Source organism: Chionomys nivalis, chromosome 5 (genome assembly GCF_950005125.1).
Source record: "Chionomys nivalis chromosome 5, mChiNiv1.1, whole genome shotgun sequence".
In the NCBI taxonomy this organism is placed as follows: Eukaryota; Metazoa; Chordata; class Mammalia; order Rodentia; family Cricetidae; genus Chionomys; species Chionomys nivalis.
Window position 1 is genome coordinate 82,537,748 of NC_080090.1, and position 25,575 is coordinate 82,563,322.

A 25,575-nucleotide genomic window follows, 5' to 3' on the forward strand; every position below is an offset into this window, starting at 1 on the left:
TACTTGTTATAATAAAAGTACTAAAGGGAACCGCACAAGGATGTCATTTTGGAAAATGATAACTGTCCCTAGTTTCTTTTCTATGATGAGACTCCCTGACCAAAGCATCTTAAAGGAGCCGGCTTACTGGGCGACTGTTAGGCTATGGTCCATCAGTGTGGATCAGCCAGGTGGCAGGGATGGGAAACAGCTGCTCATTCCCAGTCAAGAGCAGGGGACAATGAGTTAAACACAGCTTAGTGCTCGGTTCACTTTCTCCATCGTACACGGTTCAGAATCCTCGGCCAGGGACTAGTGCTACCTCAACTAATGTAGTCAGAACAACCCCACACAGACAGTGCCTTAGTGAGACTCCTTCCCAGGTGACTCTGGATGTGTCCTCTTGATAATTAAACTAACCATCACATTACAACACCGAGTAGACTGGGCAACCCTAGTATACACACCAAAAGATAGGCGAAGACATTGTGAACACTATGGAATTCATGTCTTTATAGCAGTTTTTGTGGAACCCAGTGTTGGTAGATACACTTTTAAACACGCCATGCTTCAAGGACCGTGATACTCGTACACTAGCATCTGCCTGTACCAAGTGTAGTCTTGCTTATTTGTTTTGTTTTTTTTCTTTCTTTCTTTTTTTTTGAGATGGGTCTCTCTGTCTGTTTGAAATTCACTCTCTAGACTAAGCTGGCCTCAAACTCAGAGATCTGCCTGCCTCTGCCTCCGAAGTGCTGAGCTAAAGTCATGCACTACCATGCCCACCATGATCTTGTCTATATAACAAGGTTTTGCAGCAGATATGGAAGAGCAGCTAACATTTGCTTATCATCTACTACTGGCCAAGAGCCATCCTTCCATCCTGCCACATAGTGACCATAGACACAGTCCATGACGCAGTGGGCTTTTCCTTCTGCAGATGAGGAACCGGGGATGAGGCAGCTAGCTCCTAAAGGTCGTGTAATTCCTTAGCAGCCGGCAAGACAGCTTCCAAATGTGCAAAAAGCTTGCACAACTTCAAAGCACTTGCTCAACAGGGAAGTAAAGCTGTTCCATCCTCAACCAACTCGAGAGGGTGAAAGTGTTGAAGGAGATGATAGGAACAGGCTAGAGGTTGTAGCTCAGTGCAGAGCACCTGGGTCCAGTCTCGGGCTTCAGAAGTGAAGTGAGAAACGGGGTACAGTAACCATGAGAATTTTAGCATTTGTTGACTGTTTCCTACTTATTTGATTTGTAAAATAGAATAGATATTAGCCAGGCAGAGCTATTGTGACATTTTTGAATCAGGAGTAAAGTAAAATAATTCAATAAAAGAAATCTTGGATGAGGAGGCAATTCTGAAGCTCCCAAGATTTATTAAAGGCACTGTCTTTATAACACTTTCAGTGCACATGATTCTAACAGCATCCACTTAAATACAGTATCACAAATTATTCAGCATAAATATAAATAAGCTTACAAGCATACCTGAAACATTTCTGAGGACAGACATGAGTTTAGAAAATAGACACTAGCTGGGTTTGGGGTGTGCACCGTGACCCCAGCACTCAGGAGGTGAAGGCAGCAAGATAACGGGGCTAGGCTGCACTGGGAGAAGGGACAGAGAAACTAAAGATTAACTGCTGCGCAGCAAGGTAAAAATCTCCATCTAATTCAGTGAGTTCAAGAAGCACAATCTTCAGAACAGATGCTTCTGTGTACTTCAGTTTATCAAACAGGAACAGAAGTGCTGCTTGACAAAACACAGACTGATCCGCAGTGAGCCTCAGAAAGAAAACACAAGCGGCCAAAATAACAAAAGGAAAATGGGAACAAAGCCTCGGCATTGCCACACTTGAGACAGGAGCAGTCCGCTCAGGGTGGCCCGGTGACTGCACCGCACCGCTTCAAAGCCCCAGAAGCACGGGTGTCACTGCCCCGCCAACCACCCCAGGCTGCTCTACAGTCTCTCCCCTAGAGAAAATGACGGGTGAACGCAAGCCAGCTTCACCCAGCGACCTCGAATGGAACAAGAGAAAGGGTCAGGCTACGACTCCGGAGAATTTCCCTCCAGAACCTGCTTAGGTCACCCAGGCAAAGATACTATGTACCTTCTCAAGTTACACATATCCTTGAGGTCAAAAATGTTAAACTATTTCCTTAAGTTAAACCCTAAAGTAGGATATTATCTTTATTACTTGATTGTAGATGAAGGGTCTTTTAAAGCTATGAAATATAATAAGGATCCTCCGTTTTCATCAAACAACACGTAAACTAGCTACCCTTTAGCAAAACAAGCACTATAAAAAAGGGCCAGCCTCTGATTCCCCAAGTGACACTACCTCAAAATTTTATGAATATAGTTCCCATTACAGAACACAGCTAACACAGTAAATTATGATCTGGGTGACTTTTAGGTATTACAGTTTGAAAAGAAACAAAAATTACACATTTACTACTGAAGATGGCAAGCAGGTAAGCACTCGGCAGAGTTGTAGCTAAACTTGTGCTGAGAATTTCACCACCACCCTAATCCTCTCTGCTGCATTTGGGGGAGAGAATGCACAGGCCCAAAGTTACCACCTGCTCAGATGTCCATGCATGAGAAAGTACCCGTCTATGAACAGGCTGGTGAACCAGGTAGAGAGAGACAGTACAGCAGCGTTCAAGGTAAACATTCAGAATTCAAGGCAACGAGGAACTGGAGACACAGTCACTCACGTGGCCCTGAGACCCTAATTTCATTTGGCTGCCAATGTTTCAACATGGTAAACTCCTTGTCTGAAAATCATTTGCTTAGGAAATTCTGAGCCACACTGAGGCATTTGAAGCCAGGACTCCATCTGTTGGTATTGTCACAGATAATATCACCTGATATGAGGCTCCGCATAGACAGGAACTCTAAGCATTTACACACATATTCTCCTGTGTGAGGAAAAGCGTCACCAAGTGTCCTTTTTGGTCATGGACAGTCACCAGGTGCCTGTGCAATGGTTTCACACCCACTGAATCCTATTGGGGGTGCAGGCCTGTGAGGACACCGCTGAGGACGTGTCTCTGTGGGGTTCACCAGCACACGCTGGCACACCTGCGCTGCAGTCAGCCCCGCCTGACTCACACTGCTCTACCTCGCTTTGCTGATCACGAGATTCCTCAGGTTTCAACAAACCAGGTCTTTCTCCACATTCAAAACAGAAGAGGAGTGATTTAGCTAGAGATTCTAGTTTCCCACAGCCGCCAGCAGAGGCAGAGGGCCCAATGACGTCACTGTGGAGCTTGGGAGCCAGGGTGCAGAGCGTTTCAGTACAGCTTCTGAGACAGTGCAGGTCACTGGGGCACCCTGTGCAAGAGAGAAAGGGAAGAGTGGGTTACCCATTCCAGGTGCCAGCAGGCTATCACATGACTCTAGGGATCTCTTAGACCCTACATGACAGCCCAAACCACTGAGGGTTATCCTGCTGAAGTGCCCTTGGACAGGCTTCCCTGACTGTGCAGGCTTGTGTGGACTTGTGTTGTGCGGAGCTCAACAGCCCAGCTCCTGCACTGGTAACTAATCTCACTGGGGCAGTGTGCAGTGAGCTTTAGTCATAGCTCAGGCTACGAGAGAGGGGAGACATGTCGGGGTCCCTGGATAACGCAATCCCAGTCCAGATCCCACTTGGGGTGCATACCTCTCAGTGCAGATGTAATGATCTCAATGGTTTTCTCCAAGCAACATTTTAACTTCAAGAACTCTGATGCAAGAGTTACCATCCTGGAACCTTGTTGCCTAGAACCTTCTTGTACTTGAGTTCTGAAGTTTTTCTGCATAAACAAAACCAATATTTAAAATATAGATATAATTTTAAATTTACGGCAGTAAATTTAGTAAAATGATTTTAATTGCCCAGAAATTTATCATTAGATTATGCTATGCCCAATGAAACTACATCAATAACAAATTACACTGAAAATGTTTAATTTCCTCCCCAGTGCATAAACTCTTCTACAAGCAAGATCAAAATACAAATGAACAACAACTACTTTCAAAAGCAATAGAATTTAATTTTAATTCAATTTAAATTACAGCCCTAGCGTCCTGGCGCGTAGGGACAGAATGAAGCAGCAGTGCCATGGGGTCCAAAAGAATCCAATTCCACAGTATATTTACTTGAAATATTTGCTTTACTTAAACACTTTGGCCATGGGCATTACTCTCTTTTCAGTACAGTGATTCTACACTCCATCTACCTTTGTCTATATAGTGAGATCGTGACATGAGCCTACTTGAATTCAACTCCATCTGACACCATGGGAACACATCAATTATTAAGTGTGGTTCTTAGCCAATGATGACCACACTCAAGCAAAACCTGGCAGCCTTATGCAGTAACTACAAAACAGCTGATGCATTAGTAAGCTCCTGTGCCATCATGTACCTACTGCCAACACCAGTGCATTAAGGCTGCAGAAGGAAAACTAGAAAACAAGCATGCTTAGTTAGCCCGCACAGCATAGCCGTCTCCAGCTAAAGATGCAGGGAAATCAAGATCTACAGCTGAGCCTACCGCGATGAGAAACATAAACGACCGAAGCCCCTCTTACTAGTCTCCATTCAGCAAAGGTGTTCCCAAGAGACTTGACCAGTTCCACGGCATTAGCCTTCATCTGCTCGGCGACCTACAGAAAATGTTAAAATACTTTGTTATACAAATAATCATCTCCAAACTATCATTTTTAGACCTGTGTGAGACCAGATGGAAAAGTTCTAGTCTAGAATCCAGAAGAGATGGAAGTTCTATCTCTGAGGTAAGCAGAAACCGGCTTGAGAGTACATAAGTCATACTAATGGAATTTCCTTTGAAATAAATGACACATTGATTTTCATATCAACAAAGCCCACACTTGGGCTCAGCAGGCGCAGTCACTTGCTATGCAAGCCTGTGGATCTACAGTCGACCTGAGTACTAAAGGTGGGAAGAGCGAACTGCCTTCCCACAGTTGTCTTCTGACTTCCACATATGTGACATGATACACAGGTCCCCAAGTGCACACATACAAATAATAAAATATAAACATAAAAAGGAATATACTCTGATGTCTGCTATCAAAATGACACTTGCATTTTATTTAAATATTTATAGGGATGAAATTTCCAAAATTTCCCTCAGAAGAAAGTGAGGGTTGAGCTATCAAGCAAACATGAGTTGCTCTGAGAACATTGCAGTTTTTTATCTGATTCTCAGCTACAGTCTTATGCTGCAGATGGCATTTCCTATCTTACAGACTGAGAGTCAGGTCCCAGATGGTAACTCCTAGCTCTCAGAAGCAGTGCGAGTCTTAGACTAAATCAAAAAGTTGCTTTCCACTGCTCAAGGGGATTCTGTGCTGTGTTTAATTGGCTTTCACTAAGCTCTTGCCTAGGTCAGCGCAAACTTGCCTTTACAGTAAGAAGAGAAGTAGGCCATGGTGGCATACCTAATAATCCCAGCACTCAGGAGTGAGAGGCAGGAGGATTACTATAAGGTTCAAACCAGCCTGGACAACAAAGCCAGTTCCAGGCCAACCGGAGCCACATGGTAAGACTCTCCCAAAAGGCACACCTAAATTCTTGACTTCATGAACACAGTTTTGAAATCATAATTCAAATGCCCTCTATGAGCCTACTGTCTATTTCTCTACTTATGATTTTTCTACTTCTTTGGGATTTTATTTTTCTGCTATGGATCATTTTTAAAAAATATAATGCAATCCTGATAATTATTGTATTTGTGTGTGTGTATGAACACACATGATTTCAGTGCCCACAGGCCAGAAGAGGGTGTGAGACTTCCTGGAGCTGGAGTTACAGGTAGGTGTGAGCTGCCTGATGTGGGGTGCGGAGATTCACACCCCAGTCCTTTGGAACAGCCACCTGCTGAGCCACTGCTCCAGCCCCTGCCACAGGCTCTTACGACTTTTAAGTTGGAAGAACACAATCAGGAACGGGGGAGATGGCTCCATTGTGCTTGCCATGAAATCGTGAGGACCTGAGTTCAATTCCCAGCAACCACATGACTTGGCATGGGTGGCATGGGTGGCATGGGCTGGTGACACCAGGTATGATGAAGGCAAAGGATCTCTAGGGCTTACTGAACGCCAGTCTAGCTTAACTGGTCAGCTCTAGATGCCAGTGAGAGACTGCCTCAAAAAGCAAGGTGGACAGTTCCTGAGAAACAACATCTGAAGTTGCCCTCTGACCTACACACACATCCACAAACGTGTACCTGCACACACACACGCACACATATGTACCTGCACACATATCCATACATGTGCCCCCCCACAGACACAGAGCGAGAGAGAAAAAAAAGAATATATGAATTAAAATCCTGCCATGTAACAAACTACATGTCAGACTGTAGAACAAGAAGAAGGAGAACAGAGTTCTGCATGAAGAAGCCTCTTGTTTCCTCCAGCACTGTCAAGGCGAATACCCACCCCTATTTAACAGTTTAACACGCCTCATGTCTCATTTCTCTCCACTCGTCACTATTCCACTCTCTGCACTTCCTGCCAGCAGAAGTGTTGCTGATAGAACTCCAGCATAGAGCACATTAGTGGTGAACGGGGCTGGGTTGCTCCTGAGACAAAGCCAGTCTCAGCTGCCAGCAGTGGCTGACTACGACCTAAAGTCCAACACATCCCTCCTCAAAGTACCACAGCAGAACCTGCACCATGTCTACCGAAATTGCACAGGACCCACAGATCTTGATTTAGTGACAATAAAACTTCTTTGGCTTTGCCCATCTTTTAAAATAAATGAACAAAAATATGTCTGCAAGAAAGGCAGACATATTCAGAGAATGCAACATGTACAAGCAAGATGAGCAATTTAGCATTTGCCAGCCATTATTATTAGTATTAATTTTTTAATTTTAAAACATTTTATTTTATGTCTATGAATATTTTGCCTTACATATATCTGTGTACCACATATGTGGCAGATACCCTTGGGCAGTAGGGCATCCCTGAAACTGGAGTTGCCAACTATTGCGAGCCACCATGTGGGCGCTGGGAACTGAACCTTGGTCCTCTGCGAGAACACTTGGGGCATCTCTCCAGCCTCCACTCCTGGCACTGCTCTGAGAGGAGGAGGAAGCACTCGAGGGCATCACTGACATTTCTACTAGGTCTCTCTATCTTGGGATGAAGTCACTGATGCGAATGGTCCAGGAAAAATCCTTAGCTCCAGATGACTGGCTCGGTAGTGCTGGCTTCTTTGTTTAGGTGGAAGAGTAAAGACCCACAGGAAGGTGGAGAAGGACATGCAGAGAGTCAACAGTAGCTGTTATTGCCACCCTCCACATGGCTCAGGAGCTTCATAGGGACACGGTCTCTGCCTCACCATTGCAAAATATTCAGCACAACTAAAATTCATAAATACATAAGATGCAAAAATAGAATTCACCACATTATACTATTATTTGCACATTTTAAGTATTTTGGACAATATACATCCAGAAATGAAACCATTTTTAAGATCAAGCATGCCACATAGCTTACCTCCTCATGTGCACTCTGCCTGGAGAGGTCTCGCTCGAGTTCCTGTGCTTTTTCCAGCCCAGAATCTAAGAGACTCTTCATCCCCAAGGCTATGCCTTCCTGAAGAGCACTTGTGAATTCCTGTTAGGAAAAGTGTTAGGCATTTAGTTGGAAAGCTCAGGTTTTATATGTTAAAATTTGTGTGTGTGTATGTGTGTCTGTGTGAGAGAGAGACAGAGAGAGAGAGAGAGAGAGAGAGAGACAGAGACAGAGACAGAGACAGAGAGAGACAAAGAGAGAGAGAGAGAGAGAGCACGCGCACATGGGGGTCATAGGACAACTCGTAGGAGTTGGTTCTCTCCACCACATGGCTCTAAGGGCTGGAACTGAGGAAACTGGGCTTGATGGCAAACACCGTCACCACTGTGCCATCGCATGTGCCTGGTTTTCCATACTCTCCAAAATTATAAGGTAATGAACTGTAATTCATTCCCAGTTTATTAAATTCAGCTAAAGTTAGTATGAGAACAATCTATTGGGAAATAAAATTAACAAAATTATAATTTGTAGTGGTATTTTGTTTGTGTTTTAACAAATAAAGTTTGCCTGAAGACCAGAGGCAGAGCTAAGTCACTAGAGGCCAGGCAGGTTCTCTGTGAGTTCAAGGCCACCCTGGGCAACAGGCGTTGAATCTGTCTAAAAGAAAAACAGAGCTCACACAAAGGTGATCCCAGCATTTGGGATTCCATGCCTTTAACTCTAGCGCTAGGGAGGAAGAGACAGGAGTGATATGGCTGGGTTGAGAGAGGACTATAAGGTGGGAGGAGACAGGAGTTCAGTGCAGTCTGAGAACAGGATCATCTTGTCCCTTTGGTCTGAGCATTGGCAGTATAAAAGGTCTCTCTGGTGGCTGGCCACTCTGCCTCTCTGATCCTCCAGCTTTTACCCACTCATATCTGATTCTGGGTTTTTATTATTAAGACTGTAGTTGGAGGCTGCTTGTTCATTTCTAGCCGCCCAGATGCAAAATAATCATTCAGAAACTACATTAATTAAAACACTGTTTGTTCTATTAGCTTGGGCTTTTTTATTAACGAACTCTTACATCTTAACCCATTTTTATTATTTTATATTTTACCATGAGGCTCGTGGTTTACCGGTAAGGTTCTGAAGGCATCTTTTTCCTTCCGTGGCTACATGGTGTCTCCTTGACTCTGCCTACTTTTCTCCCTCTGTCTCTGTTTGGAATTTTTACCTTGTTCTATACAGCACCCAAAGCAGCTTTTTATTAACCAATGGAAATAAAACATAGTCACAGCATACAGAGAAAAATCCCACATCATAAGACCAACTAGAATTTGTGCTACAATAATTAGTATTCCATGTGCTAAGAATTGAATGCTCATTTTAGGTAGGACTTTATTTGCTAGGATACAATACGTTGTAATATAGTATTATTCATAGCATAAAGTGGGCAAATAAAAATATTATATAATTACTGTTTCTTTTCCTTGTGTAAATTGGATGAGATGTTCCACAGTTGATAGCAGTCATCAAACCAGACAGCAAAAGGAACATCTTTCCTTCATCAGGTTTTTTTTTTTTGTTTTTTTGTTTTTTTGTTTTTTTGTTTTTTTTTTTGGTTTTTCGAGACAGGGTTTCTCTGTAGCTTTGGTGCCTGTCCTGGAACTAGCTCTTGTAGCCCAGGCTGGCCTCGAACTCCCAGAGATCCACCAGCCTCTGCCTCCCGAGTGCTGGGATTAAAGGCGTGCGCCACCATCGCCCAGCTCCTTCATTAGTTTTTGAGGTTGGTCTCACTATGTAGCCCAAGTTGTCCCTGTTCTTATGATCCTCAACCCCTAAGTGGTAGACAAGGACCCTATTCCTAGCCCCAAAAGGATTTTCTGTTTGTTTTCTGAGACAAGATCTCAGTGTCCTGGAACTCACTGTGTAGTTCAGGATAGCCTTGAACTCACAAAGATCCACCTGCCTCTGCCTCCTGAATGCTGGGACTAAAGGTATGCTCCATCATGCCCAGCTCCAAAAGGACTGGAAAGAGATATAACCATCCAATCACAGTTTAACCATTTGTTTGTTCGTTTGAGAAAGGTACTCGTGTAGCCCAGGCTTGTCTCAAGTGATCTTGCCCTTGTGATCCTCCTATCTGCCTCCTAGGGCTGAACTACAGACTGCACTCCACGCCCGTTACAGTGCCAGGGCTTAAACCCATGCACGCATGCAAACTACCAACAGAATATATATATCCCAGTCTTATCTCACCCAAACTTGACTGAGGAATTTAAAAGTACAAGTTATTTTGAAAAAAAGATACGAACTTATTTTGTGCAGTGATCCTGCTAACTGAAGCCTCTAATGTCCCTCAGAGGCCTTTCAGGGCTAACAGTATACATTACCTGGGCACTGGAGCTCCTGTTGCTGTTCTCCAGAAGACAGAGCCTACTCCCTTTCAGAACGGCCAGCTGAGCCACACACTGAACAGCCTGCAGTATCACCTGGATGACTTTGTTTCGAGCCTCTTGTACCATTGATGAAATATCCGAACAGCACCCCTACAAAATAAAAATGGATCAGTCAGTACATCACATATGAGATTTTTAAAAAAGATTTATGTATGTATGTATGTATTTATTTGAGTGCTCTATCTGCATGTACAACTTTATGTCAGAAGAGGGCATCAGATCCCACTATAGATGGTTGTGAGCCATCAGGTGGTTGCTGGGAATAGAACTCAAGACCTCTGGAAGAGCAGCCAGTGCTCTTTAACCGCTGAGCCATCTCTCCAGCCCCCACATATGAAATTTTTAAGAGGTGATAAAATGGAGAAAAAAGGGACAGTGGGTGAAGGCACTGGACTTAAGCCCCCAGTCCCAGCACTAAAAATAACTACACAGTTGGAGAGATGGCTCAGTAGATTAAGGGCACTGGCTGCTCTTCCAGAGGACCAAGGTTTGATTCCTAGCACCCACATCTGGTGACTCACAATCACCTGGACTTCTGATCTCTGAGGACATTGGGCCCGTATGCGGAACACAGGTATACATGCAGGCAAAATACCCATATACATCAAAATAAAACTCATAATTAAAGATAACTGAAATGCTGGAGAGAGACTGAAAGCAGGCAGCCCTGAAGCTATGCAGCTGTGACAGGAGCTTCCTCCCTCAAAGACAACACAGTGAAGGGAGACATAAATAAGTGTGCAGTTAAGTCAGGACTGATAAAGAAATAGCAAAATGAGGAACAAAATGGTGTGTGTCTTTGGCCTCTCAGCTTTAACTGTCCTGTTAGCACCCCAAGAAACAGGCTCTTTTCTCAGGGGAGATGGCAAAGGAAAGGAAGAGGAAGAAAGAAACACCCCAGCTCTTAAACGACAGCCTTCCCATATGCACTCAGTACACAAGTCTTGGAGGCACAGGAGCCTCCTCTCGAATGGTTCTTTCTGGTCCTCCCTACTGTGGCACTGCCATGGAAGATGCTCATTACACCATTACAAGTAAGGACTGCCAAACCATGCTTCACCACAAAAGTGTTCTGGCTAGCACTGGCTTCTCCCGAGTCTTCTGGAGCCAAACCTAACTTCCCAGTCACTGGGTCTCAAGCCTTCATTCCTTGTATAGAATACGTCCCATAAGTTGAAACTCTCAAGTAAAGTTCAAAGCCTTCTTCCCAGAAAATGAAGAGAAATTTCACAGCAGAAACTCTACCAGGTATTTATTCTCCCCCCCCCACCTCTCTCTCTCTCTCATCAATTTTTCTTTTCTTTGTCCTTCCTTCCTTCCTTCCTTCCTTCCTTCCTTCCTTCCTTCCTTCCTTCCTTCCTTTCTTTTTTGGTGTTTTGAGACAGGGTTTTTGTGTGTATTCCTGGCTGTCCTGAACTCACTCTGTAGACCAGGTTGGCCTCTAACTCACAAAGATCCGCCTCTCAGGTACTCTCTTATGAGAGTACCATGATTTAATCTTGATAATCACAATAAACCTGCCAGGCAGACATTACTGTTCTTATTTTCCAGGTAAGAAAATGGAGAGACTCAAGAAGCTAAGCAGTTTGCCTAAATACACAAATTAAGATAGCATAGACTAAAACACAGGATTTCAAATATCAACAGTGAGTTTCTGGTTTGTGGGTTTATTCCACTCCCCACCCAACTACTCTAAAGTTGCCTCTCTTTCATGTCTGCCACAGACTGTCCTGAGTTATATTCTGATGGAGGAGTTACTTTCATTTAATAAAGAAACTGCCTTGGCCCATTTATAGGCCAGCCCTTAGGTGGGTGGAGTAAATAGACAGAATGTTGGGAGAAAGAAACCGAGTCAGGAGTCGCCATGATTCTCCCACTCCAGACAGACGCAGGTTAAGATCTTTCCTGGTAAGCCAGCTCATGGTGCTACACAGAATATTAGAAATGGGTTGATCAATATGTAAGAGCTAGCCAATAAGAGGCTGGAACTAATGGGCCAGGCAGTGATTAAAAGAATACAGTTTCCGTGTAATTATTTCGGGGCATAAGCTAGCCATGCGGGCGGCTGGGTGCCAGGGACGCAGCCCCGCCGCTCTTATTACAACAGAGTGGCGCCCAGCGTGGTAATGATGGCCACGTAAAAGCTGAGAGGGCTTAAAAAGGAGAGAGAGAGAATTTAAGACAGCTTTTTGCTGTTTGTGGGTTGTGTGCGGCAAAGAAATTGTCCTGACTCAACAGCAGGAAAAAACTGGCTGTTTTAAAATGCCAGCTTTCTGGGCTGTGCCGCCATTGCGATCTCTGTTTGGCTCCTGCTGGAGACAGAGCTTTTGAATGGAGCATTTGGAGTAAAGTGCTACGTCTTGCTTGATGGCAATGTGGACTGCTGTGTGCCTGGAACTGTGTGTGGCTCAGGGGCACCAAATGGCTCTGAGGCAGGAGGGCTCAGCTCCGCCATGCTGAACTGTGCTGGTCTCAGGCAGGAACTACCATAATTACCATAATAACAGCGCAGTTAAGGTTTGGACTGAGCAGGACACGGGCGGTACCGTATTATCTATACATGGTGCAACTTAAGTTTTTAAGAAGTGCTTAACATTTTAAGAAATGCTCCTGGATAGTAAAAAAAATTACAGATTCACAATAGAACTGATTCAGACACTGTTGGATGAATGTACGTAGGCTTGAGAGAAAAAAATATATATAAAGAATAAAGTTAATGTCTTAAAAAAAGGGTAAAGTCTTTAAAGAGACAGAGTACAGATAGTTATAGATTAAAAGAAATAAAGAAAAATAAGCCACGTAAAAATGGAAAATTCACAGAGAGTCTGGATTCTTTGTAGTATTGTGTTTTCTTTAAAATTTTTGACTGTAAAGGAGCTAAGTGCAGAGAGACATTTCATTATATGGGCTGCCAAGCTAAACCACAATGGATATAAGGGTATTATGATTTCAGAATTTGGGTCTAAGGATATGATGCTTTGGAGAGGGTCTTCTTTTGTTTTCACAGAGGATGAGACTCTGTGGATTGCGTCTATCCTAATATGGTATGATAGACCACGCCCTCCTGAAAGGTTGCTGTGAACACCTTCAGAAAATTACTTCACTCAACTGCCGACTGAGATGACCCTGACACACAGGTTACACCATGAAAGATCTGAATACAGCGCCCCCATTCAGCAGGAAGCAGTTTGGAGAGAAAAAACTCTGCCCATATTCCCAAATATTGTTTATAAATGTTCTTTTACGTTTAAAGGGGGATATGATATAGATATGAATAATTTGCATTGGTGTGGATTTGAAGGTCAATTTTGTTATATGTATATGCATATTTCTAATCTTGATTAAGGTATTGTGATTGTATAGTTCATTTAAAAATGTAATGTATATAGGTTGTTAATGGATAATCATCAATAGTAATCAAGCTTGTAGTCATGTTAGTTAGATTTTCTAGATGTGTATAGATATATTTCAGCTAGATAGGCATTCTTCATATCTTTCAAAGACTGCAGAATATGGCATTTAATGTTTTAATAACTTAGGGCTTTTCATGACAATGAGACACGTCTGCTCCTGGCAGCACCAATCTACTTCAAGAGGAAGATGGGCACTGAAGAGGCTCCTTAAGGAGTTTGATAGCCATTTGGGCATGAAACTGCTCATGCCTGGACTGTTGCATAAACTGGACACAAAGAATCCACAGAGAGGACTGCTGAACTTGCCTAAAGGTGAGATGGTCTTTCGGGGTTCCTGACTCATAAAAGAGTCTGTGAGACATTCTGCAGGACACAGCAAAAAGTGCCTGAACTGTCTTTGGAATTTCCTGCTTGATGAAAATGTCTGCTGGATACTATGGGCCTGAAGGCTGAAGATGGATGCCCCAACGGTAAAAAAGAACTTTGGTTGACTGTACAGGCAGCGAGATGTCTCTGTCATTTCTAGAGGTTTGGATTTCTTGTTTGCTTAGGTAATATTATATCCTTCTGGAGTCTTTGATGGAGTTGAAGAATGGTTAGTTATAGTTATAGTTTTCCTTAGTTATGATAAGAGATAAAATAGATATAAATATTGTAACTGTAATTCTTGCTTGATAACCATTTTGTTATATGTAATTTTACCATGTTAAAGTTAAAGCCTTTCTTTTTTGTTTAAACAAAAAAAGGGGAAATGATGGAGGAGTTACTTTCATTTAATAAAGAAACTGCCTTGGCCCATTTATAGGCCAACCCTTAGGTGGGTGGAGTAAACAGACAGAATGCTGGGAGAAAGAAGCCGAGTCAGGAGTCGCCATGATTCTCCCACTCCAGACAGACGCAGGTTAAGATCTTTCCTGGTAAGCCAGCTCATGGTGCTACACAGAATATTAGAAATGGGTTGATCAATATGTAAGAGCTAGCCAATAAGAGGCTGGAACTAATGGGCCAGGCAGTGATTAAAAGAATACAGTTTCCGTGTAATTATTTCGGGGCATAAGCTAGCCATGCGGGCGGCTGGGTGCCAGGGACGCAGCCCCGCCGCTCATATTACAACAATATTCCTTCATTAGGGTTGAACCTAACACACACACACACACACACACCTTAAACTGCCTCTCTTTCGTTTCTACCACAGACCCTCCTAAGCTGTATTTCTTCGTTAGGGTTGAACCTAAGTCACACCCTTCTTCCTGACTGAAAGCCTTGGTCTCTGACCGCTCCAGGCTTCCGTGTTCATGGTTCTATGTTGTCAGATCTTCTTCACCTGAAGTTTGCCCACATCTGTCTTTAGTCCACCTCTGTGTTACCTTCTTCTCTTCCCTGTTGTTCATGTCCAAAGTGACCCTTTGTTTGATGTGAGTATAGGATTCATTTAACAACCATATCCATCCATCTAGCTATCATATCATGAGGCCCTGTGAAGACACTCCGGGTCTTACAGCTACAGAGAGCCTACCATCACTGAAGTGCACATATTCCACAGAATAGCATCCTGAAAGACGTAATGAGTAGCTTTACTTGGGGTTAACAGAAAACAAACAAGAGAGATACCCAACCAAGCTGGGGAGACCAAGAAAATTCACTGGGGGAAAACCACAAGAGATAGTAAGTACTTCCCTAACTCAGCCCACTAGGAAGCACTTGTCACAGTAAAAACTCCACAAAATGTGGAATGTCGGGCAGGCTCGTGGGTAAAGGAGGCTGCCATCAGTCCTATGACCTGGGTCTCCGGAGCCCACATGGCAGAAAGAAAGCTGACTCGTGCACACTGCTCCGGTCTTCCACACTGCACCATGATGTGTAGAACCCTCACACTCGCCAAACGTAAAAAGACTTCAGTGTGGATCACTACAAAAATATGGTGGATAATCACTGCATAAAACGTAACCAAATAATCTAGAAAGTTTAAATATTTATTTTAAAAAGTAAAACTTGCCTCTCTTGGTATTTTCTCCCCTTCCCCCTCATCTATTTGAGAAATTCCTATAAAGATCTCCAGTACGGCAACAGTGAGATACTTTCAACATAGTCCCCACTTCTACTGCTCTGCACCCTTGATTTTTAACTTATTCATGGGTGCCTAGAATAATAAAAAAATCCACTTCTTGATTATAGATAAAGTTGGACAGGTGAAGTTCTGGCCAGACATATATAAGTTCCATACATGCCTCACAGATATTTCCTTGAAAGGAAGGGCATTTCCTTGTCCCCACTGCCCCCCTGCTGCACACACACAACTCAGATGGCGCTCTATTGTGATGGAGCATGGCGAGGTCTGCACTTCAGACACAGCAGAGGAGAGGATAGAAAGGAGTTGGGATCCTGCCTCTTTGTGCAGAACTACTAGCAGATAAGAAGCAAGATTAGATCTTGCTTCTTCCTAGTGGCTAAACCCAATGTTACTTGGTACACAGTAAGCAAGAAACAAAATTACTTTTCTCACCAAGATATCAACAGGTTCATTACTAATTCAGAAAGCCAGCCCACAGCCAAAGCAAGACTCTGTCCCTCTACCCAGTGACCTTAACTGGAGGCTAGCAGAGTATAACCCACGAAGACATGAAGACATTGACATCGTGCATTCAGATGCACCCCAAGACCCAGTAGTTACATAACACTCGTTGAGTCAGTCATTTCCCAAGCCTCTACTTCCTCATTTATAAAATGGTGACTGTGGCACCAATTGGGGTTGTCGTGAGGACGAAATGAACCAGTATCTAGCTGCGTGTTGGAGTCTGTGGACCACCAGACCCTGAATTTCTTGTAAACAACTTGTTTTCCGCTGCTCTGAGCATGAGACCCTGATGGCAGGCTGCAGCTGAAAGATCCTGAGAGCTGGGGCGTGGCCAGAGCCCTATATAAGCTGCCCCTGAGCACAATAAAGTGGGCATTCTTGGCATTCTTGTCTCAAGGATGTCCCCGTGGTCCTGTCTGTCTGTCTGTCTGTCTCTGTCTGTGTTTGTGTGTTTTAAATTTTCAGCCTGGTTTCCGTAGCGCATAGTGAGTAGAGCGCAGAACAGAACCGGTGTAGTTTTACATCTGCGAACCATTTAGGATACAGAGGACACCAAATCCTTGCTCAATAAACCAAATGAACCCAGTCTTAGGACCCCAACACAGGAAGCACCCAGAAATCCTCAGGTGTAATTTTAGGGAAGATACAGGTGGTAGAAAGTTCAATAAATACTTTTAGAACACATGAAATTATTCAAAAATAAAACATCAAGGTACCTGCAAAAACAATTGTAAATAGCCTCCCAGCTTTTTAATATCTTGTCTCAATTCATCTTCAAGCCTTGCTGAGCGGGTACCAGGTGGAGAATCATCCAGCCAGTGTTTCAACAAAACCACAAGCTGCTCAAAGGCACAAGCAATCTGGACGGTGAGGGCCTGAGCCGCCCGGTCAGAAGAGAACACTTGGAAAGAAAAGGAAAATTACTGCAAGGAATGTCCCCAGATACAAGAACTCACATACAGTCACCATTAAAGCATCTAAGCAGGGTCGAGAGATGTTGGCCAGATACACCAAATAATCACCCCCACACAAGAGTAACGGGCAGAGAATCACCATCAGGGGGTTGGTAGAATCGGTGGAACTGCTTACAGTTATTTTGACTTTCTTCATCCTGTTCTTCATGGGCTTTGGAAATGGCAAGCAGCCCGTTATAAAGTTTAAGAAGGTTACTCATCAGGCTATCTGCTATAGATTTTTCTTCATCATAATTCTGTCCAAGAAAGTCTATTGACGAACCAATCAATTCTTTGCAAATTCCAGGAAGAAAGGGTTCTGATGAATTTGGGTAAATGGCACTTGATTTTTCTATTAAACCTGCATCAACAGAAAACAGTCAGTGTAAGCCCAGTTTTCAAGCATGATGCTTTCAGACAAACGCATGAATGCAGGCCTACTGAAGAATCAGTCAGTAGTTCAAAGCAGCTATTCTTATTTCAATGCATTCTAATTTCTATAAACCAAGGTGAAAACGCAGGTCCAGGTAGGAACCAATTAACCTCTCACTAGTATGAGCCCACAGGATTTGTAGCTCTTCACCCTTAATATAAGTAACTAGAGAATAAAATATCCCATGGGCCTACTCACTTAAAACTTCCTCTTTTTATTTTTATGAGTCTGAGTGTTTTGCCTGCATGTATGTCTGTGTACCACGTTCATATCTAGTATCCATGGGAGACAGAAGAGATCACCAGATCCCCGGAACTGATGCTACAGACGGTTGTGAGCTGCCATGTAGGTGCCGAGAATTAAACCCTGGTCCTCTGGAAGAGCAGCCAGTGCCCTTAACTGGCTGAACCATCTCTCCAGTCCCTCACTTAACTTTTAATACTTGGTAGCAATGAATTTTCCTAACACCTAAGGAAATTAACTCATAAACTAGAAAACTGAGCAACAATAAACTGGATAAAAAGAAATGCCTTGGAACCTGTGGTTTAGAAGAGCTCTTCCCAGGGTATACTACAGTCAGAACAGGCCAAAGCTAATGGACCATCTTCAGCTCACAGAGCACATTTCTGGGAGATGGGCTTGCAAAAAACACCACTTTCTAAGTAGTGACAGAGCAGAAGTAAACGGAAAGGTGAGAGAGCCCCTTCGGGCCTTCAGCAAGGAACCTTATAGTGGAGCCCATAACAGCGCATCATGATTCCCACTTAAAACGCAGTGTTTCTGGTCTAGTCACAGGGGACTAGAAGTCGATTACTAAAAAAAAGGCAGAGAATAGGGAATACAGAATAGGGAATATTAAATGCCCAGAACAAAGATGAGAGCTTGATGCAGAAAGGAAGGCTCAGAAGCCCAACCTGAAGCTACAGCCACAGTGAATGCATGTCCATGACACGACACTAGAGTTAGTTACCCGAGACAGCTAACTATATATGTTCTTGAAGACTGATGTATTCTATAATACAATGTGAATATTTTATATTTTTGGTTGTGAGCCTAGCCTTTAACGGCTGAGCCATCTCTCCAGCCCCAATGTGAATATTTTAGACCTGTAAAAATCCCTTCCCTTCCCTTCCCCTCCCCTCCCTCTCCCCTCCCCCTCCCCTCCCCTCCCCTCCCCTTCCTTCCCTTCTTTATTGAGTCAGGGTTTCTCTGTAGCTTTGGAGCTTGTCCTGGAACTAGCTCTTGTAGACCAGGTTGGCCTGCCTCTGCCTCCCAAATGCTGGAATTAAAGGCGTGTGCCACCACCACACAGCTAGCAAGTGATCTTAACTGCTGAGCTGCTCTCCAGCCCAATCACTTGGAACTTGTGACAAGGTTCTATATACAGTAAGGTGCTCAGTGGTGCAGTGTTTGTCCAGCGTGCTTGAGGTCCTGAGTTCAACCCCAACCCTCCCCCCCCCGCTCCCAAACACACACACACACACAAACCAAAACTGATTCTTCCCCTATCCAACACACGCTCACAGACAAGCAGCACTCTTGGGTCTTGCTCATTCAGGCACCTATGTACATGCCCTTTATTCCCTCTTCACATGCAGTGCAGTGTATGATATGCACTCTGGTGTTTTGCTCAGAAGGAAATAACATTCTAAAAATATGTTCCCTTGTCTGAATTAGCCACTCAACCAAAAGGCTCTACAATAAATCAGAGAACAGAATTTGCAAAACAGAATAGCCATCCAACTCACATCTTCATTGCATAAAGGACACACAGCTGCTAAGAAATGAAATGATTTCACAAGGACAATTTGAGGAAAGCGGTACCTGACGAGTGTGAAGAATGCAGGTTCTGAATTGGATGGGCCTGTATGTCATGGAAACAACCAGAAATCCTCCCGTTCTTCATCAAACTTCTGCTCCTGAACCAAGATAATCCTAAAATTAGTTTCTATACACCACAGGAGTATTAAGAATGCTGTCAGCTTTGTGGGAACATATGATCCCACACTCAGAAGGCTGACATAAGATGGAGACTTTGAGGCCAATGTGGCCTATGTGAGAACCTGTCTCAGGGGAGGTGGGGAATATTCTGACATGTGTTCTTTCCAACAGAGACGGACTCATTGCTCTTTCTGAGCAAGAATCTCCCTATGTCGAGGCATTGCCCTAACATAGTTCACAAAATGGGCTATTCCGTGTGCACAATTACTTGGGCTCTGAACGTGGCTATGAAACCTGGCATCTGGCCACAGAGGGAAGCCTGGCACATAGTTTGGTGGGTGCTGTGAGGGCAGAAGAGTGCTTTAGTAGTCTGGGCCTTGAAGGATAAGCATGGGCTAGCCAAGCAAGAGGGCATGCTTGGGAAGCAGGGATAGTATCTGAGACACAGCATGGGACCCAGGAAGACTTGGTAGTAAAGGATGCGAAGACCCAGGGATGTGCTGAATGACTGTAGTCTGGGACGTGTGGAGGCGAAAGCAAGGAATATGGCTGGGCCATGTGCTGGGATCAGCTTGAACTTTCCAGGGGAGGAATTTAAATAGGGAAATGATCTAGGTAGAAAAACGTATCTAAGCAGACCCTGTGAAAGCATGCCTGTGGGAGCATCCCCCTCGGGAGGAAGTGAGCCCTCCATTGCTCCTGCACAGCTGTCCCCTCAGCCTGGAAACCACAGGCTCTCCCTTTACCTTTCTAAACTCCATATCTACCTCAGTATGAGAACGAAAGTCCCCGAGCAGTGACCTGCATCTAAACACAGGTGACCCTGTGCTGTCTTCCTCGCCACACTTCCAGACTCACCAAAAGATTATTAAATCAAAGTATTCTGCCCATAAAAGCTTAAATGTTTCAAATATAAGTCCCCCTGTGAATTCTTAAAAAAATAAATGAAAACACAGTAATATAATTGAAGATTATATTTAATCTAGCAGTTCCCAAGTATTTGTTTTCCTAGAGGTAAAAAGAAAAAATAAGTTAAGCTAGACAAAGTATCATTCTTGTGACACTGTCATGTTAAACAATGTTTAAACTAAGAAAACGCTTGTCACATTCCTTTCAAAGGATTTCATCCAACCTGATAGAAAACTTGACTTTTAACTGTCAGCCGTCTGTGGGATTTACAGGTGCCGGAGCGGGCTGCTTTATTAGAGCAGCTGTGGTCCAGCAGAGGCAGCCACAGCTGTATGCAATCTGTCAGCGTTTCCATTACTGCAGGCGTTCTCAGAGTCTGCATTCTGTCATAAACATTCTACATGCACAAGGTCTCAGACTAAGAGCAACTCATTTTTAAAAATATGATGCCATTAAATTACAGAAGTTCTCAAAAGTATTTGCCAAATGAAAACACCTAATTTCAAAATCTTGAAAAATATAAAAAGGAACTTTGGTTTTTTTTGGGGGGGGGTCACATTTTAAAACTTGTTTGTTTCTCATTAACCCTAACTTCAGCAGATATAAGAATCACCAACATTCAGTACGCTAAACATTAGTGTTCTCCGACTAATGACCGTTTTCATAAAACTTATACTTGTTTATAATGAACCACTTTTTACAGTTAAGAAGCTAGTCATCCTAAACCCAAGAGTTTCATAAGACGTCTCCAGTGTGTTGGTCTGGTTGTAATTTGGAGGAGGTCATTATTACTCTGTACATCCAGTTCCATCAAGGGCCATCCTTAGGTGACTTTAGTGGCCCGGCCCAGCAGTATCCTTCATCCTTAGGTCAAATCACCTGTAGCCATCACGACCTGTTTACCAGGAAGGGAGCAGAAGCTCTATCTTCTCTACATTGTAACAGTAAGAAAGTCTTTTCTCAGCGCTGAAGACTCTCTCACGATGCTAGGTGAGGCCTTTATCTCTGAGATACACCACAGACTTAAGATTTAACTTACAGATCTGTTCAACCTCAGCGACAGTCTAGGCAAGCATGACTGAGCACACATCATCTACCCTCGTAACACTCTGCAGCATCATTCCCAAGCTGAAATCATAGAGATCTCAGAGGCAGCCAGGACGGCAGTTGCTCTTCGAGGAACCAATGTCTGGAGCTGTTGCCCAGCTCTCTGATATTAGGGTCCGAGACCCCTTCACTACATTGCTGTTGAAGGATGCAGATTCGCTCTCTGCACTCAAGGCCTGTGTGGAGAATCTGTGCTGCATCTTTCACTCAGAACAATTCTGGTGACATAATGGGTGGTCACACACTTACTTCAGAAGTCTGTAGTGGGTATTGCACGAGAAGATCTTATCAAGTACTCAGTAAATGTTCTGTTTGTTGATGGGTTTTGTTTGTTTGTTTTGAGACAGGGTCTCTTTATATAGCCCTGGCTATCCTGGAACTTGCTAGATGAGACTGGCCTTTAACTCACAGAGATCCTCCTGTCTCTGCCTCATGCATGAGTGCTGCCACCATGCTGAGCTTGTTGGTTGGTGTTTAAGACAGGATCTTGCTGGGCAGTGATGGCACACACCTTAAGTCCCAGCAATTGGGAGGCAGAGACAAGGGACTCTCTGAGTTTGAAGCCAGCTTGGTCTAAACAGAGAAACCCTGTCTCGATAACCACTCCCCTACCCCTCCAAAAAAAGAGACAGGATCTTATTATTTAGCCCAGGGTAGCCTCAGACTCATGCTCCTCTTGACTCAATTCCCCCCATACTGAGATTCCAGGGAGGCCCCACATCGCCAGGCTCCATAAGTATTCCTGATGCTGACAATGCTGTGGGTGGGGCAGTGCTACTGATGTTCACACCCTGGGAACTCCAACACACCCAACACTCCAGACTAAACACACACTTAACTGTCCTGTGAAAACCTCACTCATCACAGCCAACAGAAAAGTTACCATCCTTCTCAAACACTGCTTCCTCAGCTTAAAACCAGGAGCAACCCTGAGCTTTACATCGCCTTAACCACACAACCAGTCACCAATCCTATTGATGCACCAGAATCTGCATCTCAGCTATGTGTAAAACACACTCTTTTCTCCAGTTCTGTCTACCCTGCCTCTCCTCTCTCCGGTGCCTGGTGCATGAGGACAGGGAGGATCTTACTTACCTAAAACTCCTCGGGACACAGGCTATATCATAGAAATATTTGTTTTCAATAAACAACGTCAACAAACAAAATTAAAAGGCTAAATGTTCCAGGCCAAGGCCTTTCCATACTATTTGCTTCCACACTCTGGGCATCTGAGTCTAAGCAGAACTAGGCTTTCTATGAAAAGTTTCTGCCCACTATGGGTGTTTTATGCTCTGCTTTGATAGACAACACCTGTCATGTACAGATGTTCTGTAGCACACTGATCTATTCTTTTGTGGTGCTCATACTAACACGATTGTGTTTAAACATGTAACTTACAACAAAATATCAGAATATGTCAAATTCTTGAAATGTCAAAAGTAATGCTATTCCTTTCTCTTTTTTAAGTGATTTCTTTATTTCCACTTTATGTGAGTTAGTGAGTTTCCTGCATGTATGTCTGTGTGAGGATGTTGGGTCTCTGGAGCTGGAGTTATAGATAGTTGTGAGCTGCTATGTAGGTGCAAGGAGTCGAACCCAGGTCCTATGGATACAACAGAGAACAGTCAATGCTCTTAACCACTGAGCCATCTCTGCAGCCCCATAATGCTGTTCCTTTTCAATGCAGGAAATTAGATTTATACCATTCTAGGCTGCTTTTAAAACTAGTATGATAAAATACTGAACACTTTTGCTCATATAGCAAACTAATAAACAATGTAATGCTATATGCACTGTAATTTGATCTCTAACATGTCACTTGTATTTCTGGTTCCCCATTACAGATGTATCATAACAGCAGGTCTCTTAAGATAATAATTATATATATGTGTGTGTGTGTATTATATAAATCTTTAACTTATATACTTGTACATATACATATACACAGAACAAGGAGAGAAATAATAAGCAGGTTTACCTCCTTCTAGACAGGGAAGAAACTGGCGTGCTCGTAATGTCAGGTTCCCATTCATCTTCAGGATCACAAAAGACATCCTCAGCCCTGTTACCACCATCATTCTAAGAAAAATAAAATACAGTTTTTCCATTAATTGTGATGTTTACAATTCAGCAAAAAGCTTAAATTATTTTATTATTTTAAAACATAAAACTAACAAATTATGGGTTATCTGATTAAACTTAAAAATATCATTACTGATCAAATTAAATTAACAACAAATTAAAATAAAAACAAGTATGTAGATGCCATTATAAAATTCATTATTTCATATGTTGACCTAAAAACCATTATTTTGAAAGGCTAACCTAAAAAAACTAACTAAAACAACAAAAATCCCAATCATGAGATGCTAGAAATTAAAGATAAGCCTTACAGAAACAACGAAAATTATTAAATACTTCAAAAATAGTAACCTGGACTGGGGAAATGGCTCAGGCAGTAGAATTATTACCTTGTACACACAGGACCCGAACTGATTCCTAGAACCCATGTAAAAAGTGCAGGGTGTGCACATGTAACCCCAGTGCTGGGGAACTAGACTGGCGGGTTTCTAGGGCCCACCGCTGGCCAGCCTAGTCTCTAACAGTGAGCTCTAGGACAATGAGGGCCATATCTAAAAGGGGAAAGCGGATGGTGCCTGAGGCTGTCCTCTGGCTGCTTACACACACACACACACACACACACACACACACACGAAGAGAAATAATAATAAATTTAACTTTAGGGAGCTAGAAACATAGATCAGAGGTTTAAACAGTTCCCCGCTCTTTCAGAGGACCTGGGTTCCGTTCCTAGCACCCATGATGTTGCTGTTAACTCCAGCTCCAGGCCAGACATGTGTGCACATATAACATAAAAGCACACAGATATATAAATAAAAATAGAGTTTAGAAGAGACAGTTAACAGTAGAACCCAGAGGGAGAGATAAAATAATCTGGCAATGTAAAGGTGCAATCCTGGACTGGGGAAAGGTCTCGGTGATAAATTCCTTGTTTAATTTGTGTGAAGTTCTGTATTTCAGCCCCTAAACACACACATGCACGCATGCATGCACATACATCACATACATACATACACACACAAAAGTCACTTCTTGGTTGGAAATACTAATAATGATCTATACATTAGATATTTAAGCAATGTCAATTAAAATTCTACCTAGATACACACTATGGAGCTTGTTCAGAGGGTGCAGCATGTGTAAAAATTAAGAACTTCGAAGGAAATGTGAAAACAGGAAGTCGGTCCGACACTGAGCTACATGCAAGGGTTTAGTGTGAGCGATCGAATGCCTTCAATGCTGTTTTAAAAACACTCATTATGGTAAAGTCAGAACTTATTAATAAATAGGAACACAGAAAGTAAGACCACCCTCAGGCCCGCCATGGAGAGAGAAGCGGTCCCTGCTGTGGCATAACACCTTCCAGGCTTCGCTGGGGCTGGAAGGTTGGCTCGGCGGTTAAGAGCACGTGCTCCTCTTGCACAGGACCAGGGCTTGGCTCCCTGCACCAACATGGTAGCTTACAACCATCTACAGTTTCAGTTCCAGGAGATCTGGTGCCCACTTCTGAATCTGGAGGGCACCAGGCATGCATGTGGTACACACGTATGCACACAGGCAAAACACACACATTAAAACAAGAAGAAGAATATACTTTGCTTTCCTGGAATAAACACTCCTTGGTCACGGTAGAAGTTTTTTTTTAAATAAAGGTCATTCAGGTCAGGTTCAGTTTGGCAGGTTTCACTCAGGATTTTTCTAGCTGTGTTCATATTAGCCTTCTGAGCTGGGATGCATGTGCCACCACATACAGTTCGCATGCTACTCTAAACATCACGGAACGAACCGCGCAGTTCTGCAGTGCCTCACAGAGAGTACGGCTCATCTCTCCCTGGTGTGTGCTCGTAAAGTTGACTGGAGTCGGCACCCCTTTAGCCCTCTCTCGTTCTCCTTCCTTCCACCCCCAGGTCTTTCTCTTTAGTTTTCTTTTAGTTTTTTTTGAGCTGCACTCTCATGTATTTCCAACTGTTCTCTATTTAGTACAGGCTAGCCCTGAACCACTGATGGATAGCCTCAGCTTCCTAAGTGCTGGGATTACAGGTATGAGCTACCATACCCGGCTCCCACTTATTCTTTTTTTTTAATCACTGTTTTTTGAATCTACTTAATTGACAAACTTTTAAAATTATTATTGGCTGTCCTTCCATTAAGCCAGATTTTATAATTTATCTTTTCCTAGAATGTTTTTCTTTTCTAGAAGACT

General features: G+C 43.3%; 1 protein-coding gene across 1 annotated transcript in view; it reads right to left on the bottom strand.

Moving 5' to 3' along the window:
* Window positions 1–1,413: 1,413 nt before the first annotated feature.
* The window catches only part of Kif14 (kinesin family member 14), a 69,937-nt gene continuing 45,775 nt past the window's right edge, over window positions 1,414–25,575 (bottom strand). The window contains exons 21-29 of the mRNA XM_057770061.1: window positions 23,269–23,369; window positions 19,158–19,252; window positions 17,037–17,261; window positions 16,664–16,848; window positions 9,894–10,049; window positions 7,501–7,620; window positions 4,561–4,635; window positions 3,648–3,780; window positions 1,414–3,316 (exon numbers count right to left, since the gene is read on the bottom strand). Coding sequence (XP_057626044.1) covers window positions 2,973–3,316; window positions 3,648–3,780; window positions 4,561–4,635; window positions 7,501–7,620; window positions 9,894–10,049; window positions 16,664–16,848; window positions 17,037–17,261; window positions 19,158–19,252; window positions 23,269–23,369 — 1,434 coding nt within the window. The 3' untranslated portion in view covers window positions 1,414–2,972. The remainder of the gene's footprint in view (window positions 3,317–3,647; window positions 3,781–4,560; window positions 4,636–7,500; window positions 7,621–9,893; window positions 10,050–16,663; window positions 16,849–17,036; window positions 17,262–19,157; window positions 19,253–23,268; window positions 23,370–25,575) is intronic.